We start from the raw sequence: 20,861 nt of genomic DNA, 5'->3' as shown, positions 1-20,861 counted from the left end.
GCTCAACATCAGCTGAAATTCTGTACAGAAATTAAATGTCAGATTTCCCACCACTGAGGACAGGCAGAAAAGAAATCACCTGTGCAGCCTTTCTGGCACACTTGATGCCAAGCTCCGAGTTGTAACCCAAGTCCTTACAGAAGCAAAGTAATTGGATAAAAAGGAAAACCAAAGCTATAATACCACAAAATAATGGAGTTAAATGAGGTATCTTATTCAACTCTCCGATTGTATAGAAGAAAGATGAGATTCGCAGGATTAAAGTTCACATGTTAGTCAACCATCATATCTAGAAGTTTTGATAGTTTTCCATTATACCATATTTATTCTGGTCTGTATGCAAATAACCTCCTCAATAGTCTTACCCTTCAATTTATTGATTACTCAGTGAGTGACTGGTCAAAATAAACAAGACTATGGTCCACGATGATTTAGGTTTTACAGCAAATAAAATAGCTTCCATGTCACAGAAATGGTCATTTTCAGGCAGAGATATTTTAATTTTAAGTAGTTAGGAATCATTACTAAACTAAACAGAAATGAAAGGCAATTAGCTCTGAAAAGATATCAGTGGTGCCTCTCATATTTCAAAACCCTCTTTTACCAGATAGTTTTAAGTAGTCAGTGCCTGGTAAAAGTATTTTAAAATAATATATAAATTAAGACCTACTGTTGTTACAGTGAGTTGGGTCACTGTGTGCAAAGCCAGTAACCCATAAAGCACTAGCTCATCTCTGAACTGTACTACTTTCAATCCAGCTCCATGTTACTGTGCTTGGAAAATCAGAGGAAGATGACCCAAGTAAATGAGCCTTACCCAACCATGTTGGAGAAGTGGATGAAGCTCCTGACATTGGCCTTGCTCAGCCCCAGCCACTGACGCCATTTGTTAAAAAAAAATCAGGGATGGAAGATCACCCTCCAACCCCGACAACACTGCCTTGCTTATCACTTTCTCTATATTCTTGAGGAGTAGTAGGCTTTTTTTTTTCTACTTGCTATGTGTTATCTTTACCTAATGGAGTGTCAATCCTGTGATTGCAAAGTGAAATGGAAGTATATCACTGTAAAAATCTAAAGAGGAAAGAGAAATAAGAAAGGAGGGGGTGTTGGGTGGGGGACATGAGAACAAAGGAAGGTAATATAGGATGCATCACTACACTTTTAAGTTTGTGCTGCAAAATACATAAAATTTGTTTACTTCATATAAGTAAGTTATAATTTCAAAATATTAGAAAGAAAGACAATGCAGGCATTGAGAAAATAAAGTAATACATAAAACAAAAAAATCAGTTTGCTCTGAGGGTGAGATTCCTACTTTGGAAATGACCTTTTTCTTAAAGTCAAAAGCATAGTTTACTGAAATACCAACACACACACACATATTCATGGAAACTCTCTATACCTATATTTGGGAATTATTGAACTATGCCATGTTGGCAGGCGTGTGTGTGTGTGTGTGTGTGTGTGTGTGCGCGCGCGCACATTACATTATATATACACTTAACAAAAACAACAAACTGCAAACTGCCAGTAATATTGTGGATAACTAAGACTTCAACACATAGTTGAATATATTGCTGATTTTCAAAGCATTAGTGTTTTTTAAATTATTTTTCAGCAGCACAAACACTAGAAAAGTCAAGATTAAGGTTTGCTCTTTGCTATGCCATACAAAAGATAACAAAAGATAAGCATCCTTTGCCAAATCAGAAATTATTCTACAAACTTCACATAACCATATTTTTTGTTTGTTTTTTAGGTAGGCTGCTAAGGGCTCTTCAGCACCAGGGAGTTGTATTATATTCAACATTGATTATAATACATTCTTTTTTAAGATTTATTTTTTTTATTGAAAAGGCAGATTTACAGAGAGAAGGAGAAACAGAGATAAAGATCTTCCAACCGCAGGCTCACTCCCAAAGTGACCACAACAGCTGGAGCTGAGCTATCTGAAGCCCGGAGCTTCTTCCAGGTCTCCACGCGGGTGCAGGATCCCAAGGCTTTGCGTCATTCTCAACTGCTATCCCAGGCCACAGGCAGGGAGCTGGATGGTCAGCGGGGCTGCCAGGACATGAACCAGCGCCCATATGAGATCCCCATGCTTGCAAGGTGAGGACTTTAGCCACTAGGCTACCATCCCAGGCCCACAATATACTAGTTTTATGGTCAATAAGACAAATAAGTTCAAATAATGACATCATTTTTTTTAAATCGGTATTAATTATTTCATCAAGAAGCATGAGAGACGGAATGAGATTTTTCACCAGCTGGGCCAAGCCAAACCCATAAACCAGGCACTTCATTTGAGTCTTACTCCCTGGGGGCAGTGGCCCTAGGACCTGAGCCATTAACACTGCTGCCCAGGGCACAAAATAGCACAAAGTTGGAACTAGGAGCAACGCCTGAATTCAAACCCAGGTGTTCAGATATACAGGCTCTTAACTGCTACCCCAAATAGATTTCCTTGACATCAGTTTTTAACAAAATATCCAGAGATATGAAATAGCTGTACTCTGGTTTCACAAGCAAGTTTTCCAAGTGAAAAATCTTTCCTGTGTTCCTTCATCACTTTAAGAAAGTACATGTTTATCCATTAAAATTGTAATGTCAAGCTTCCAACATGAAAACACTACCAGGTAAGACTACTTTTCCCAGCAGACAATAACCATATAATATTATTACACCATCGTAACACTTTATCTTTCCTTCTCACTAAACTGTAAATGCTTTCTTTAATGAAAGTTTTTTTTTTCATCAATTTGAAAGTTGGGGTGAAAGGGGAGGAAACAGGAAAAGGAAGAGGGAAATAGATTTTCCATCTGTTGGTTTACTCCCAAAATGTCCACAATAGCCAGGGCTTGGCCAGACAAGCCAGGAGTGTGAAACTGCACTCAAGACTCCACTTTGGCAAGTGACCAAGTATTAAGCCATCAACTGCTGCCTCCCAGAATCAGAAGCAGGGTAGCCAGGACTCCAACTGGCACTCTAAAACTGGATATGGATATCCCAAGCAGCAGCTTAAATGGCTGCACTACACTTGTCCCAATCTCCTTACAAAATGAGAATGTGGCCAGTACAATGGCACAGCAAGCTAATCTTCCACCTCAAGTGCAAGCATCCCTCACAGGTACTTCATTTCTGCAGTTCCCTGTTATTGGCCTGGAAAAGCAACAGAGATGGAACAAGGTTTGGGGTGCCTGAACCCACATGGGAGACTTCAAAGAAGCTCCCAGTTTCTGGCTTCAGATCAGCTCAGCTCTGGCTATTGTGACACTGTGACTGCTTACGGGCTGAATCAGAGGATAGAAGATTCTCTCTCTCTCTCTCTCTCTAACTCTGGTAAAACAAATAAATCTTCTTTTTAAAAAGCCAAATACTTAAAAATTAGAAGGAAGAAAAATACATTTTTTAAATAGATAGAGCTCCCTAATCTATGCAACAAAAAAGTTAAGAAGGTAGATATGGTCATATGTTTTACTATACTCCTCATTTCATTACATCAAAAATGAAGGTAAAATCAAGAAGTATCTTCAAAACTATCCAAAAATACAGAAAATGGGGAAGAGGAAGGTGTTACAGCCAAGCAGATTAAGTGACTGAGAAATCTACATCCCATATCTGAGTTAAGGCTCAAATTCCTGTTTCAAACTAGCTTCCTAATACTGCACCCTGGAAAGGCAGGTACTCAGTCCCTGCTATCCAAGCGGGAGACCCAAATACAGTCATGGGCTCAGCCTGGCCTAGCCTTGGCTGTTGGGTGTGTTGGGGGAGAAAGATAGAAGACACATATTCTCTCCATTATTCTGCCCTTCAACGAGATAAAAATAAGCATTTAAAACAGAGGTACATCAGAAAAATTTAAAAAGCTGAGAAACATATTTTCAGCATTTCTTTTTGATATATATAAAGAAAATAGTGAAACAAGACGTGCAGGACTGGCGTTGTGGTGTACGACATTGAGCCTCTGCCTGTGACCCAGCATCCCATATGGGTGGCTGCTCCAGCAGCCCTGGCTGCTCCACTTCTGATCCAGCTCCCTGCTAATGGCCTGGCAAAGCAACAAAAGATGGCCTAAGTGTTTGGGCTCTTGCATTCATGTGGGAAACCCAGAAGAATCTCAGAGCAAAAGCTTCAGACCGGCTAAAACCCGGTGAAGGTCGCAGCCATGTGGGGAGTAAACAGAGGATAAAAGATCTGCTTTCTGACCTACCCACCCCCGCAACTCTGCCTTTCAAATAAAAAGAATAGATTTTTTAAATGAAATTACATGCATCATAATGGAATTGTATCAGTGTTGACTATAATCTTGTGATACTTCTAAATTTAATAAAATAAACATGCTCCTAATAGAATGTGAGGAACACAAACTTGTATGTCTCTCTCTCACTGTGCTTTTCAGATAAACTAAATCTTTTAAAATATATATAGCGAGAGATGCTAATGCACTGATCAATGATCCATTTGTATTTTCCTAAGAGCAAATTATCCTCAAAACAGCTTCCTTATGCTGCTAATGCTAAAGTTGTAGTATACATCATCTTATCTTCCGATATAGTCTCTCTTAATTATGTACTCCTCAACAACTCAATTACATTCATTAAACACACACCATATATCAGATACTGTGCTACATGTTGGGAACAGAAAGACACAGGAATAAAGCATGAATGTGTAAAAAAAAGAATTTTGATAGAATCATTTCATCATTTAAGAAACAAAAATATGTAAGTGGGGCAGCTGTTCAGCCTAGCAGTCGAGATGCTGCACATCAGAGCATCTGGGTTCAGCACTGGGCTTTGTTCCTAACTTCAGCTTCCTGCCAACGCACACTCTGCAAACAGTGATGGCTCAAGTGGTTAGATCCCTACCCACAATTGGAGGACATTAGATTGAGCTGCCAACTTCTAATAATGCCTATTCCAGTCCAGCCACACCCAGGGTAAGCCAATGAAGGTATCTGGAGAGTGAAACCAGATAGGTCCCCCCCCCTCTATCTCCCTCTTTATTAACCTTTATAAAATAAGCAAGTTTTTTAAAAGAAATATATGCCATGATCTAAATCACATCCCCTCATAACTAACAGTACTTGAGAATGCTGACTGTATTTGGGATAAGACCTTTAAAGAGGTAATTTAAGATAAAATGAGGTCATATGGGGCAGTACCAACAAAAAAATGACAGACTTCCTCATAAGGAGATTATGAATACATACACACACAAAAAAAGATAGTGTAAAGGCTTAGTGAGAAAACAATCATCTACAGGCCACAGAGGAAGTTCTCAGAAAACAACCCTGCCAACATCTTGCATTCTGAACTAAAAGACTCAAAAAAAAAAAAAATCAAAACCACTGACATGCAGCAAAAACAATACTGAAAGGGCTACTGATCTCATATATTTTATGAAGGTTGCCTTCTATCAGAAAGAAAATATGATATTTGTCCCTTGGGGACTGACTTATTTCATTAAGCATTATGGTATCTGGTTGGGAGCATTTGGTTGAACATGCTAGAATTTCATTCTTTTTATTGGTTGAGTAGTATTCCCTGTAGTAGATATGCCACAGTTTCTTTATCCACTCCTGTTCGGACAGGCACCTGGGTTGTTTTTATGTCTTTGCTGTTGTAGATTGTGCTACTGTAAATATAGGATTACAGATCCTTTTCTCATATGCAGATCTCATTTATTTGGATATATTCCCAGAAGTGGGATAGCTGGGTTATATAGCAGGTCAATGATCAATTCTCACAGCATTCTCCATACTAACTTCCACAGTGGTTGTACTAGCTTACACTCCCACCAACAGTGAAGGAGGGTACCTTTCTCCCCACATCCATGCCAGCAAGTGTTGTTAGCACAGTTCTGTAGGCCAATCTCACTGGCATTAGGTGAAATCTCAATGTGGTTTCATTTGTATTTCACTGAGAGCTAGGGAGCCTGAATATTTTAATCCATTTTTTTTTAAAAAAAATACCTGCTCATTTCTTTCACCCATTTCTTCACAAGTTTGTTTTGCTGTCGCTGAGCTTCTGAAGCTCTTTGTAAATCCTGGATATTATTCCCCTACTGATTATGTAATGTGCAAAGATTTTCTCCTATGCATCTGGCTACTTCACTTTTTTTTTTATCATTTTCTTTGCTGTACAGAAGCTTTTTAATTTGCTATCCCAGTTGTTTATTTGGCTTTAACTGCCTGTGGTTTGAGTAGCTTTTCTTCTAATAATTTCTTACAAATGCCTATATTTTTGAAGAGTGTTTTCTATGTTTCCTCTGATAGTTTGATGGTTTCTGGGTGCAGATTTAGGTCCTTGACCCATTTAAAGCTGAGTTTTGTATAAGGTGACAAGTGGGGGTCTTCTGGCAGGGTGCTATCCAACTGTCCCAACAGCATTTCTTAAAGAGACCAGACTTATCCCCTGTATTTTATTCAGTTCTCTTGTTGAAGATTAATTGACTATACATGTGTGGGCTCCCTTCTGAGGTTTCTAATATGTTCCATTGACCTTCTTCTCTATTTCTGTACCAGTATCTACTGTTTTGATGACCACTGCCCTGTAGTACGTCTTGAGGTCTGGAATTGAGATTCCTCCAGCCTGATTTTTATTCTTCAGGATAGCTTTACCTATTCATGGTCTCTTGTGTTTCCAGATGAACTTTTGTATCATCTTTTCTATTTGTAAGAAAAATGTTGGGATTTTTATTGGGATCACATTGAATCTGTATATTACTTTTTAATATAGACATTTTGGTGATGTTGCTCCAGCAGATCCAGAAACATGGTAGTTTTCTCCATCTTTTAAAGACTTCTATTTCTTTTTTCAATATTCATTTTCATTTCATTATAGAGGTCATTTTCATTATAGAGGCCTTCCACATCTTTGGTTAGGTTAATTCCAAGGTATTTGAAATTCTTCTCCTCTATCTTAAAGGGAACTGTACTTACAATTTTTTCCTAGCCATGGAGTTATTTGTGTATACCAGTGTCATCAATTTATATTCATTAATTTTGTATCCTACTACCTTGCCAAATTATCTTAGGAGTTCTTATTTTATGATACATTTCCATAGGCTCTGGGATTTCCCCTCCTTCCTCTCCCACTCACTGATTTCCCTGTTATTACAATGGTGCAGTCTTTCAAAAACAGTCATGAGGTTATTATTCTATTATTTAAGTAAGTGTATCCTGATACTGTAGGTATGGACAATGGCAGAAACTCCATGATTTTAAGTAAATAAATAATCTGGGAATCAGAAAAACAGACACAGTGAAAGAAAGACAGGAAGTGCCCCATATCCCACTAGTTCACTACCCCAAATGCCTACATTTGCTGGTTGTGGGGCCAGGGTAGCCTATTAGCAATGTTATAATTACAAGCTTCATAGAAATGTAGGATTAACTTCCAGAAAACAAGTCAAAACAAAAGAAGAGAGATTTTTAAAGCTTACATTTCTTTGGTTTTATGTAACAATGTAACATCCATCTGTTCAGCATTTGTTTTACTGGAGAATTAGGCAGGCTAGTTTGATGGAAAGATAGCTCTGAGATTTCAAGAATCATTTGGTTATGGATTTGTTAAAATAAACATGCAGAGACCAGGAAGAGCATCTTGACATGCACTTCTCATGTAGTAATCCTACTAAAATCCAAGCCAAATACTAGTATAATTGGAAAAGGGGCTAACATTAATGTAAATGTCAAAATGTCACCACAGTGAATTAAAAAGATAAAAATAATATATACACTGGAAGATAACTGCAGAGTACTTTGTGGCTTGCAAAATTTTTTTTATTGATGATTGAAAACAAAAGAAGTGTGGTAAGTCAGGTCCTGCTTGGGTGGGCTTTATTCTACTTATTAGGATCAGTTTCTTAGTTCTCCCATCTGCAAAACTGAAATAACATCTTCATTTTCTTTTTTTAAAAGAAACATGAATTTATTTTATCTATTAATCCAAATTATTTTCCCACTTAAGTTGCTTAAAATACTATACAGAAATCTAGATCATAAATCTGTATCATCTTCATTTCCTATTTCACATCTACTACAAGTACAACTTCGACAACCATTAGACATGAAAAAAGTGATGTTACGGAACTTACAATAGTTATATTTGCATAGTTCATACTGTAGCATAAATATACCAGCTAGTAGCCATCAAACAGTGTTTAGTCAAAAAATAATTTTTCAGGGCTAGCACACTAACTCAACTGGCTAATCTTCCACCTCCATGCACTGGCATCCCAGATGAACTCTGGTTCATGTCCCACCTGCTTCATTCCCCATCGAGTTCCCTATTTGCAGCCTGGGATTGCAGAGGAGAATGGTTCAAGTTCTTAGGCCCCTGCTCCTGTTTGGGAGCCAGAGGAAGCTCTTGTCTCCTGGCTTCAGATCAGCTCTGCAACAGCTGCTGTGGCCACTTGGGGAGTGAGCCAGCAGATTTTTCTCTCTGCCTCTCCTTCTCTCTATAAATCTTCCTTTCCAATAAAAACAAAGTAACCTAAAAATAATTTTTCATCTGAGATTTTACATACCTATAGCAAAAGGGTTTCAATATTTTAATATAACAAAATTAATACAAAACATAAGTAAACAACAATTTTGCAAAAGAAGAAAACTACTGTAGCTTAATAAAGCTAAATATCCATCACAATGGGCATCAATGTGGTGGCTCAACAAACTAATCCTCTGCCTGCCGGAATCAGCATCCCATATGAGCTGGTTCCTGTCCAGCTGTTCTGTTACTGGGAAAGCAGTGGAGGATGATTCAAGTCCTTGAGCCCTTGAACCCATATGGGAGACCAGGAGAAAGCTTCTGTCTCCCAGCTTTGGATCAGCTCAGCTCTGGCCACTGCAGTCATTAGGGGAATGAGCCAGTGGATGGGAGACCTCTCATTTGTCTTTCTTTCTCTGTTAAAACAAAATCTTTCTTAAAAATCAAAATAAATTAAGTCTTTAAAAATATCCATCACAATGAAAACAAAACTGATAGATGAAGAAATACTCTGCCATACCACTAAAAAGGATTTCTACCTCAAAATATTCTCTATGTAACTTTCCAGGTGAGTTTAACAAAGTGAAATGTACTTGTGAAAGAGTAGTTTTAAAAAATTATAATATCTGGACTTGACACAGTAGCCTAGCGGCTAAGTGCCTCACCTAGCATGCGCTGGGATCCCATATGGGCACTGGTTCTAATCCCAGCAGCCCCACTTCCCATCCAGCTTCCTGCTTATAGCCTGGGAATGCAGTCAAGGACAGCCTAAAGCCATGGTACCATGCAGACAGAAGATCTTACTCTGTATATTTGATTTTGCAATAAAAATAAATAAAACTTTAAAAATAGGTTATGATATCCATGTCAACAATGATATCTCTAATTAGACATGTAGGGATTGATATATCAGTAAATCAGTAGTGTTTTATTTAATGTACATTTTCAATTGAACACTGCATTTGTGTTTGAGTAATAAAAACATAAACCAATTTAGCGACTTAACATAGGGCTGACCTTATGTTAGTGAAATCAACAAAGAATGAAATTGTTGAGTAATTCACCTTTGAATTTCCTATTACATTAGTAGCATCAAAAAACTATATTTTGGGGTTCAGGTATTTGTATCCCACATCAGAATGCCTGGATTCAAGTTTGAGTTCCACTACTGATTCCACTTTCATGATAAAATGCACCCTAGGAGGCAGCAGATTCCATGCCATCAATGTAGGAGTCCCATATCCTAGCTTCATTCCCACATCCCAACCGCAGATATTGCAGGTGCTAAAGGAGTGAAGCAATAAATGGAAAAATTGTGTATCTGTCTCTCTTTTTTAAATAAAAATAACTTTGGATGGACACATAAAAACCACACTGAGGTTCCACCTAACTCCAGTAAGAATGTTCTATATACAGAAATCTGGGTAATAGGGCTGGTTGGGTTGAACTAGGCTTCAATGCCCATTGACAAGTACGAGAGCTAAATGGGATGTAGGACAGACTGAACAAGTCTGCAGTACATACTGGTATGCATGGGAACCAGGGTAGGAACAGGCCTGGTGGGAGTTACGGGGAGTTGCCCCAACTAGGCTGCAGCTCCCACTGGTTTGTGTGAGGGCCGAGTATGAAGTGGGCAGGATCGGGCTGGACTGCAACACCCATTGGTTCATGTGGAAGACAGGGCTAGAAACAGAACTGACCCAGCAATTGCAATGACAAGCATGTGCATAAGCTGATTGGGGTGACGGACTGCACTGGACCCTGTACTGGCAAAAACACACAAGAATCAGGTCTGGGATCACCTCAGATCAGGTTTCTTTGGAGATCCCTCAACTGAACTGCTGATCTCACAACCCCAACCATGGAGAGACTATGTTGGCAGCAATTCAGAACTGTTGAACTATCAAAATTGCATGAGCAGGACCCTCAGAGCATGCCCCACATTGGGGACCTAGGATGGGTGGGAGGCTGGATGGGGCTTTTCCCTTTGTTTCTCCCCTCACCCCAGATACAGGGGAAAAATTATGATATTAGTGTGGAAACAATGGTCTTACCCACTTTCCAGTAGCCCCTTGATCCTTTGTACCCTAAGCAACTAAGAAAGATTATAAATTAAAAAAAAAAGAAATCTACGAATAACACCTGCTGGTGAGAATTTGCAGAAAATGATACTCCATTCCATTGTTGGTAGAAGCAAAGACTAGTACAGCCACTATGAAATCAGTATGCAGAGTGCTCAAACAACTGAAAATTTATCTGCTATGTGGCCCAGGTATCCCACTTCTGGGAATATATCCAAAGGAAGTCAAAGCTGCATATGAGAAAGTGACCTGTAATCCCTATAATTACAACAACACAATCCACAGTAGCAAAGACATGGAAACAAGTCAGATGCCCACTGAAAGAGAAATGGATAAAGAAGCTCTGATACATATACTCCATGGAAAGCTACACAGCTATTAAAGAGAATGAAATTCCCTCATTTGCATCAAAATGATCCCAACTGAAAATCATTATGCTCAGCAATATAAGCCAGTCCCAAAAGGAAAAATATATTTTCTCTCTGATATAAAGCAAACTTCATGCAAAATACAAGATTAATATATAGGTGAACAAGTACATACATACACACACACACACACACACACACACACACACACACACACACACTCATTGATGAACTACATAATGGATACTAGCATAACAGGAACTGAAGATGCTTCACTTCCAGCAAGCATCTCCATGCCCAAATAAAAAGAGGACTCCCAGTGAAAATGTTAAATCTACCTTGATAATTTGTTACTAATTTTTTTTAACCACTGGCTATATCTGCAATGCCATGATACACTTAAATAGCAGTAATGTTAAACCTGCAACTATTACTGAAGGACTATACTACTGTAATACTATGGAGAAAATTAGTGGGAGGTGAAAATGTTGAGGGAAGAAGGGGAGGATAAGGCAGAAACCCCTACACCTAGAAAACTGTATCACAGAAAACAATTTTAAAATTTAAAGTATGTATTTAATTTTCATTAAACAGTAATCTATGAGGGTTATTTAAAGAATGAGTTAGTTGGGAGGCAGAACATCAAACAGAGAGACAGAGACAGAAAAGATCTGCTGGTTCACTCCCCAGGTAATGCTAATATTCAGGGTTGGGCCAGGATGAAACCAGAAGCCAGGAACTTCCATCCAGGACTCTCATGGGGGTAACAAGGACTCAGGTACTTGGGCTATTTCTGTTGCCTTTCTAGGTTCACTACCAGTGAGATGGATCAGAAGTGGAACAACCAAGACTCTAACCAGCATTCATATGGAATGCCAACATCACAAGTGGGAGCTTAACCCACAGTGCTTTAATTGCCGGCCATTTCATATGTGTTTTAAAAGTAAATATAAGAAAAACCCTCAGCAACCATATATATATATATATATGTATATATATATATGTTTATTTTGCCAACATATAAAAAATAAACTCATATCAGTCTAACATTAATGAAGAATGTGGCATTTCTTTTAGTCTGACATTGTTGCTAGATGTAGAGAATTATGCAGTGAAATGTATTATCACACAAATAAATACATGTCTTTAAAATTAGACCAATTATAATCCAGCTTTGCTGGTCACGCTATATATGCAAGTTTACGGAGTTTAAAACCATTTTGTTTAATCTCATTTGTTTTAACTGAAGAGAATAAATGACTACAAAAATTCAAAATAAGAATGCCTAAGAATATAGTGGTTATCTAAATCAATCCATCATAGTTCCAGACCACAGAAGCATACCTAAAGTTCAAATTTATACAGTACTAAAGAATCTATGCACAATACGAGACCATACTTTAAAAATCAAATTAAAATCCAGTCAAAAATAAAATACAGATGCTGATATCACAATGAAATAGACGATCACAATAAGAAAATTCCTACATACGAGAATACTTCAGAAGTTTATGGAAAACTGAATTAAGAGTTTTATTTTGGTGAAAAAAATGCAATCATACTTTTTCATAATATACATATTTTTTTTCCACAAACTTGTTGAAGATCTCTAACATGTAAATGCTTCCAAATGTTTACTCCAAAGCTAGAGTGATAAAGAGTGAAATCTTCCACTTACTGTTTCACCCTCCAAATGCTTGCCAACAGCCAGGGATAAACCAGGTTGAAGCCAGGCACCTAGAGCTCCACCCACATGCTTTACAGAGACCCAAGTACTTGAGCCATAATGGGTCACCTCCCAGGACATCCAAAAACGGGAAGCTGGATCCAGAGCAGAGCTCGGACTCAATCCCAGGCACTCAATATGACATGCAAGTATTTTATTTATTTTTTAAACTACATTTATTTCATTTGATGACACAGTTTCATAGGCTCTGGGATTCCCCAAACCCTCCCTCCATATTGAATTGCTCCATATTGCTACAGTAGTACAAATCATAACCAGTCATGATTCCTTCATTGTGGGCATGGACCATGAGAAGAGTCCAGCATCTTACTGTCCAGATAAATTCAACAGTTTCATTGGGAAACTATCCCTGGTCTGAAAGTAGAGCTGACAGAATATCATTCTGACCAATTAAAAGCTACTACACAACTTCAACAATTTACAACATCATGAAGTTAATTGACATGGTATTGAGTGACCAGTATGTTAGAAAAAGCAAGTTCTTAACCACATCCTGTAATTACTCCATTGCCATCTCAAATATAGTTTATACACAACCGGCTGCTATATACCTTAAAATAGTTATAGGGTACTATTCAGATGTGTTGTGTCTATTTCATTTGTATATTTAGCAGCTTAAAGTATTCAAGCATGATTTCTACTGAACTAGAGGGAATTTAGGATAGTCCAAACAGGCTTATACCTCAAACAAGCCAAGCCATACGTTAACAATTGAGGAGCAGAACAGTTTTAGGAGGGGTGTGCAGAGAAATCTTCAATACCTTAGTGAGCAGTAACTGACCTTTGTGTCCTTCCTAGTAAGGTATATGTGAGTCCAAGATGACCGTCTCCTGTGTGTTCTAAGCTTTCCTTATTTGTCTCTGTCTATCTGATCTAATGTTTTGTGGGGGGGCTCCAGAGTGACCCTGATGGTCATGGCAAGAGAGGGTGGGGAGCCACAGTTGGAACTAAGTTAGGGCCAGAGAAAGCTCCTCTCCCGAGTCCTGAAAGAAGTTTACTGTTCTTCTGTTTCTGTGGACCGCTCAGGGCTCCTGGCTATTGTTCTGATGACATTAGATCCTGTGATGAAGGATCTGGGCTTCTTCCATCCCATGTGGGAGATCCGATAAGGAATGGATGACCTCAGAGGACATGCAGGTATTTTAAGTGGCAGCTTAACACACTGTACCACAATGCTCATCTCAATATATTTTTAAAAGGACGTACGTGTGTGTGTGTCTTCCACTCTTATGATCAATATAGTTTACTGATACAAGATAAATAATCTAACTATCAAATACAAAAAGTCCATAGTGTTGAATCTAGGTAACTCAAACCACATACTAAATCAAATCCCTGGATATCATTCTAGGTTCTTATTCTACAAAATGTCAATGTTCTACCTCCTAACCACTCAAATTGATGCTTAAAGTAAGTTATATTAGCACAGAACACTGTATATTTCTACTACCTTCCCACTTGGAAACTGCACTTTCTATTAAAGCTAAAAGATAAGGATCAATGCTGTGGTATAGTGGTAAGCTGCAGTGCAGCCCACAGTGCCAGCATCCCATATGGGTGCCAGCTGCTCTACTTTTGGTCCAGCTCCCTGGTAATACACCTAAGAAAGCAGCAGATGACCCCAGTCCTTGGGCCCCTGCACCTACACACGAGACCAAGAACAAGCTCTGGGTTCCTGGCTTCAGCCTGGCCCAGCAGCCACTGTGGCTATTTGGTGAACTAAACCAGCAGATGGAAGACATCTCTCTTTCCTTAGCTATCTCTCCATCTCTCTCTGACAAATAAATAAAATTAGTTTTTAAAAATTTAAATATGTACATATCACAAATATATGGTGGCTACATACATGCATATAGGTATGTGTACACATGCATGTATACACACTTCATTCCTTTCCCCTGTAGCGTACAGCATAGTGTTTCTTAGAAAGTTTGCTGATGCTAATGTAGTAAGGCACTCTTCTCCAATGCCTTTCATAGCTCCCAATGCTTCTTATCTTGGAAATTTAGCAACATAAATATTGCTATGCCTCTTAGTCCACATTACCTGCAGATGTACCTCTACAAGACTGATAGTTCTATTTAAATATAATCAAAACTATAATGTTACTAATATCAACTGCAAAAGATAAGACAATGCTGTGCTCATGATCTTGATCAAAACTTAGAGTGATATTACGTTGTCACTGTTTGTAGAGGTAGTTATATGAAACATTTCAAAGCAGTTTTGCACAAACTTAAATCCCTCTGCTGGTTTCTAACTGATAAATATCTATGAAGTAGTTTCATAAGAGAAAAATACATCAAGGTTGATTTTATCCACAACTAAGTAAGAAAAGGTTGATGCTGTTACTTTCAACTTTTACACAATATAGCCTGAACTAACAGGAGCCATATTGTGTCATAATTTCAGATTCTATTACTTGCCAGATTTATCACCTAGTAGAAAGCACAACTTCTCCAGGCTTTCAGATTATTCTATACAATTATTCTATACAATTATAAAATGTTATTTTTGAAATTTTATTTCTAGCTTTAAACATCTAGAACTCTACAAAATTAACGATAAAACATAACAAGCATAAAATAATAACATGAATGCTAGCTTGACTTTCCTTAAATTCTTAAGAACACTTTTCAGTAAAACTAGATCTTATAAAATTAGAAGGTAGCAGTGGGCATTTGGTCTGGAAGCTAGGACACCTGAATTCCATGTCAAAGGGCATAGGTCAGAGTTCCAGCACAGCTCCTAACCCCAGCTTGCCACCAAAGTAAACAGAGGGTGGCAGCATGTAAAACTAGGTTCTCATGTGGGAAACTTGAATTATACTCCTGTCTCCTGGCTCTAGGCAATGCCTAGCATTCAGAGTTTCGGGCATTTCAAGAGATGAACCAGTGATGGGAGATCACCTCTCCTCTTCTGTCTCTCCTCTGCTATCAAAATTAATTTTAAAAAGTGGAATCAAATTATAGTCTGTCATTTAAACCTTGCATAGATATCCTAATAGCCAAATAATCTTTAAAACCAGTCAGAAACTTTAGAAATAACTTAGACATAATCCTTCCTAAAGGCCAGAAAGAGAACTTAAAATGATGTCAAGCTTCACTGTAGCTCAATATTTTCAAATTTAGCTTTCTACCTTGACATTGAAGAAAATATTATTTACTAATATTTTTGCTAATATTAGTAAATAGATTTACACATGCATGTATACACATAGTAAATAGATTTACTGATACTAAGCCAGAGAGTTCTACGTTGAAGTAATCCAAATAACGCAAATACTAGTAAGAATTTTTCATTCATCACATTTGAAATGGGTGAATTTTATGGTATGTAAATTTCATCTCAATTACGATATCTGAAACCTTCATGCCTAAGAATTTCTGATAAGAAAACTTGTCCTATGCTTTGAACTGCAGTTGATAATTGTGTTTGCTGGTGGGTGCTGTGATACTGTGAGTTAAATTGCTACTTAGAATGTTCAAATCCCAGATTGGAGTACCAATCAGCTACTGTGTTTCTGATACAGCTCGGTACTGAAGTATCTGGGAAGACAGTGAATCATAGCTCAAATACTTGTGCCCATCATCCATGCAGGAGGCCAGGCCAGGGCTCCTGGATACTGACTTCAGCCTGGCTCAGCACCAGCTGTTAAGTCATTTCAGGAAGTGAACCAGAAGAACGAAAGCCTCCATCACTGCCTTTCTTATAACTACAAAAATTTAATGAAAAGTATTTGCTATACCAACTTCTCTAAGAAAGTTTCTTTGATTGACAAGTACTCTCTTATTTTTCCATTATTCTCTTTTCTTATATGACAAAACTGTTGCTTAACATATGAAGATGAGCACTTACCTGGCAAGAATCTGCTTCTCCCTCTTCCATTGGCTCATCAACCATTTTAAGACCATTTACCTGAAAAACATTGTTAAACACCTTAAATACAACTGTAAAAGAAGAGCAATGCTAAGAAAAATAAGCTCTACACACTTATCTCCACATCTAACACGATTCACACTTACTGAAAAACAAAATCACACAGGACATATAGAAAATATTTAGAAAAAGAACACTATTAATATGATTCCCCGATTATCCAAAAGAATTCTTGATTTTCAGGGTTTGTTTTTCATTTCATACTATTTAGATATTTGCTATGGCAGACAATCATATTCTGAGTATATGTAATTTCATGAAGTTTATCCCCAACCAAATATTTATGGCACATACACAAAAAGAAAGCCAAAGAATACATTTTCACGGGGACAGAGTCAAAGCAAATTAGCATGGAAAGAAATTTATTCAACTACATTGTTGTAAATATTTTCCCCTCTCTCAGCTCAACGAAATTTCAGGACATAATATGCAGAAAAAATTAAACCATATGAATGAGATTTAACTGCCCATGGACACAAACTTATTTCAACACACAAAGCTTAGCAAGAAAAAAAAATGTGCTTTGTCACTATTTCAAGAAAAACAAAATGTAAACTTTAGTCAAAGATCTACATCTGCCCTGCTTTCTGTATAAAATATTTTTGGAATATAGACATACGCACTTGTTTTTCTATTATCTATTATCTATTATCTATTGCTGGCTTAACACTAAAACACAGGAATTAAGTAGTACAACAGAGATCCTAAGCCTTCAAAACCTAAAATATTTAATATTTGTCCTTTTACAGAAAATCTTGTTGATCACTAATTAAGTATGTTTGAAAATTAATCAACATCAAGATGGTTACTGCTCAATTGTAAGAAAACGCAGAACAGTAAAAAGGGTAACTGATAACAACCTGGATGGTGTGAGCTCACTAAGTCTATCGCACCCCTGATTACAGACTCAAAACCCTGAGGCAGAACATACAAAAAATCTGAGAATTCTGGGAAATTAACAGTGTCAACCAGATTAAACAGTGATTTTGAACACTGAAAAATAACTCTAATGAGATCCCTAGGCTTGTTTTTTACATTTATCTCTAGTATCTGACCTGAAATGAGACAAAGTCACGGAACCCCATCGTCATCAGTAAGAATAATTACATAAGAAATTCTAGCTTCTGCAGAGGACCAAAAAAATGTACTTAATGCGAATCCAAATTTTCTCTTCCTACCTCATTTTTCCTTTCCAACTCTCTTTCCTACTCTGACAAGTCTCCATAATCAGAAAATATCTATCTCCAGAAAGATTATCTGGACAATAAGATGCTGGACTTTATGCTAGGTATATGCTTGCAATGAAGGAATCTCAACTGAACTTGAACTGTGTTTATGCAGCAAGGTGGAGGAATCCACTATGGGGGGAGGGGTATGGGAGGGGTGGGGGGAATCCCCAGTGCCTATAAAACTGTATCACATAATACAATGTTAATAACAATAAAAAAAAGAAAGATGAAACAAGGCAAGAATGCCTAGTGATAAGAAAAATATGAGGGTAGTCTCCGTTATTTTTGTTTTTTCATTCTTCATTTCATCCTGAGGGCAAGTCCAAAAGAATATAGCTGAGTGATACAATGAAAAACCAAGATACCAAAAGAAACTCTTGAGAACTGGAGCATATGGAAGAAATGACAGAATTATATGAGAGAAAATCTATTAATTCAACGATACAGCAAGAGTCCTAGTCTCAACAATGAACCCTCACATGTAGGGAACCAAAGAAGTATAACAAAGGCTTCCGGATATAAGTCAATATCAACTATATGCACTGAGGGTACATCCAGAGTACATAATCAAATACTCCAAAAACTAACTTAACACCGGAATCATTACGCAGAAACAATACAGCAGAATATGGGAGTCTGCACTATATTGAAACAAACACACACAACAGGAAGACCCCAAAGTTGACATATCTAATAAAGATGTTTAAACAGTTACTATTCATGCACTCTTGGTAAACATAACACACTTTAGCAGAATAATAACAAGTTCTCAGCAAAGAAATTAAAAATATAGAAATAATAATGCATAAATTATTCTAGAACTAAAAATTGTATGAAAATTTTTTAAAATACTGGATAGGCTCAATGACATAATGACGATGGTAGAGTAGCAGTAATCTAGAACACAAATCAATAGACATCATGTAATATAAAGGCAGGGTGAAGTAAAAACAGAACCTCAGAGACACATGGGACAATATCATTAACATCCCAGACACAATAACTTAAAACAATAAAGACAATTCCACTCAGATGAAAGGTCAAAAACAGGTGAATCTATAAAGACTTAAAGAATATTAGTGGTTGCTTAGGGCTAGAATTAGAGAGATGAATTTAATCACCCAAGGGTACAAATGAGCCATTTTGATGTGTTGAAAAAAACATCTAAAACTGATTGATGGTGGTTACACATATTTGTAAATGTGATAATACATTACATCACACAGTTTCAATGGGTATATTTGTATGGCAAGTGAATTGTATCTCAAAAAAAGCCATTTGTAAGGCCTGGTGTGATGGCTCAATAGCTAAATCCTTGTCTTGCAAGCGCCAGGATCCTATATGGACACCAATTCATGTCTTGTACACTCTACTTCCATTCCAACTCCCTGCCTGTGGCCAGGGAAAGCAATCAAGAATGACCCAAGTCCGTGGGACCCTGCAACCCAGGTGGGAGACCCAAAAGAAGTTCTTGGCTCCTAGCTTTGGATCAGCTCAGCTCTGGCCACCAGAGCCACTTGGAAAGTAAACCAGTGAATGGATGATCTTCCTCTCTGTCTTCCCTTCTCTCTGTCAATCTGCCTTTCCAATAAAAATAAACAAATCTTTAAAAAAAAACAAATAATATCTGAATTTTTGTCAAATGTGATTTCAAGAAGCTCAGTAAATCTCAAAAAGGATAAAATTTAAAAAGCCACCCCCAAACAATTAAATCTTTTCTCAGTTAAACAAAAAAAATGGGAAATTTTCTGAAAAAAATGACAGAAAAGGAGCATAAAATGGGACATCAAATTAAATGAATGCAAAAACCACATGAAAATTCATGTATTTGGGATAAATGGAAACATACTAGTAGCTTTATTCATAACTGCCATAAACTGAATATAAACCACATCTTTCACCTTATGAGTGGATAAACAATAGGATATTAATAATCAGTAAGGACAGAATTACTCATTTTCACTGGGTGAATCTAAAGCATTTTATTAACTAAAAGAAGCCAAACACAAAAGATGTTATAGGGTTCCACATATGAAATACTCTTAAAAATGCAAAACGGAAAAAACGTTCAGATCATTGGTTTTCAGAGGGTGGGCTTGGTGTAAAGAACATAGTAGTAAGGGGATTACTAAACAGCAATAAAAATAATTATTAATGCACACACAATGACATGGATGAATTTCAAATTTAATTGTAAGCAAGCTAGATTTATAAGGCTACATACTATATGATTCCATATATACACAATTCTGGAAAATATAAAACTCGTAAGAGATGGAACAGAGACTAGTGGTTACCAGGGGTTAGGACTAATGGAAGATCTTAGCTATAAAAAGGCATATATGGAAACTATTTTTTATGGTGGTGGTGTTCACACAACTCTACGTATTTATATAGTTTTAGTATTGTTACCTGATAAAGAATGAGTTTTACTGTATGAAAAATTGTGATCAACTTAAAAAATAAATTATCAACATTTATATAACATCATTCTTATAAATACAACCTGATGAAAACCAAACAGAATGATCAACAGTGTCTACTTTGCCAACAGATCCATCATCTGCAGCAAGTCGCACATGATCACTTTTCTATTTGAGTATCTGCTTTTGTGCTATTACTTTTCTTCCATTCCAACTTCGTTTTTTCCTATCCATAACCCCTAAGCTATGGATTCACCTTCTCACCACATGTCATTTTCCCTGAGTTAATTTACTGACATGACTCACATTTACTCAGACTATTCTTCCAAGCTCTTGATCCATACATTCAACTGAACAACCCATATTTCCACTTATTCTCCTCTTATGTCTCTGGGAAAAAAAATCTCTAAAATGTAACTAATAAAAAAAGGAAATAGTGACCTACTGCCTAACTCTGCTATCCCTCTAGAGTTCCTCATTTCAATAAATGGCATCAATAGATGTAACAATCTTGCCTCAAAAGAATGGGTGAACTCTAAGGGATTTAGAAAATAGGCAGGTTGACCATTAACATGTAGA

At 37.2% G+C, this 20,861-nt stretch overlaps 1 protein-coding gene across 2 annotated transcripts in view; it reads right to left on the bottom strand.

The window, feature by feature from the left end:
* RPS6KA6 (ribosomal protein S6 kinase A6) overlaps positions 1-20,861 on the bottom strand; it is a 114,549-nt gene that overhangs the window by 69,607 nt on the left and 24,081 nt on the right. For both annotated transcript variants that reach the window (XM_040999525.1, XM_040999524.1), the window contains exon 2: positions 16,550-16,609. In XM_040999525.1, coding sequence (XP_040855459.1) covers positions 16,550-16,609 — 60 coding nt within the window. The remainder of the gene's footprint in view (positions 1-16,549; positions 16,610-20,861) is intronic.

The sequence above is a fragment of the Ochotona curzoniae genome, unplaced genomic scaffold (genome assembly GCF_017591425.1).
Source record: "Ochotona curzoniae isolate NIBS_2020 unplaced genomic scaffold, NIBS_Ocur_1.0 scaffold_1852, whole genome shotgun sequence".
Classification (NCBI taxonomy): domain Eukaryota; kingdom Metazoa; phylum Chordata; class Mammalia; order Lagomorpha; family Ochotonidae; genus Ochotona; species Ochotona curzoniae.
Note: the sequence above shows the minus strand (reverse complement) of the source record. Positions and strands in the feature narration are given on the sequence as shown.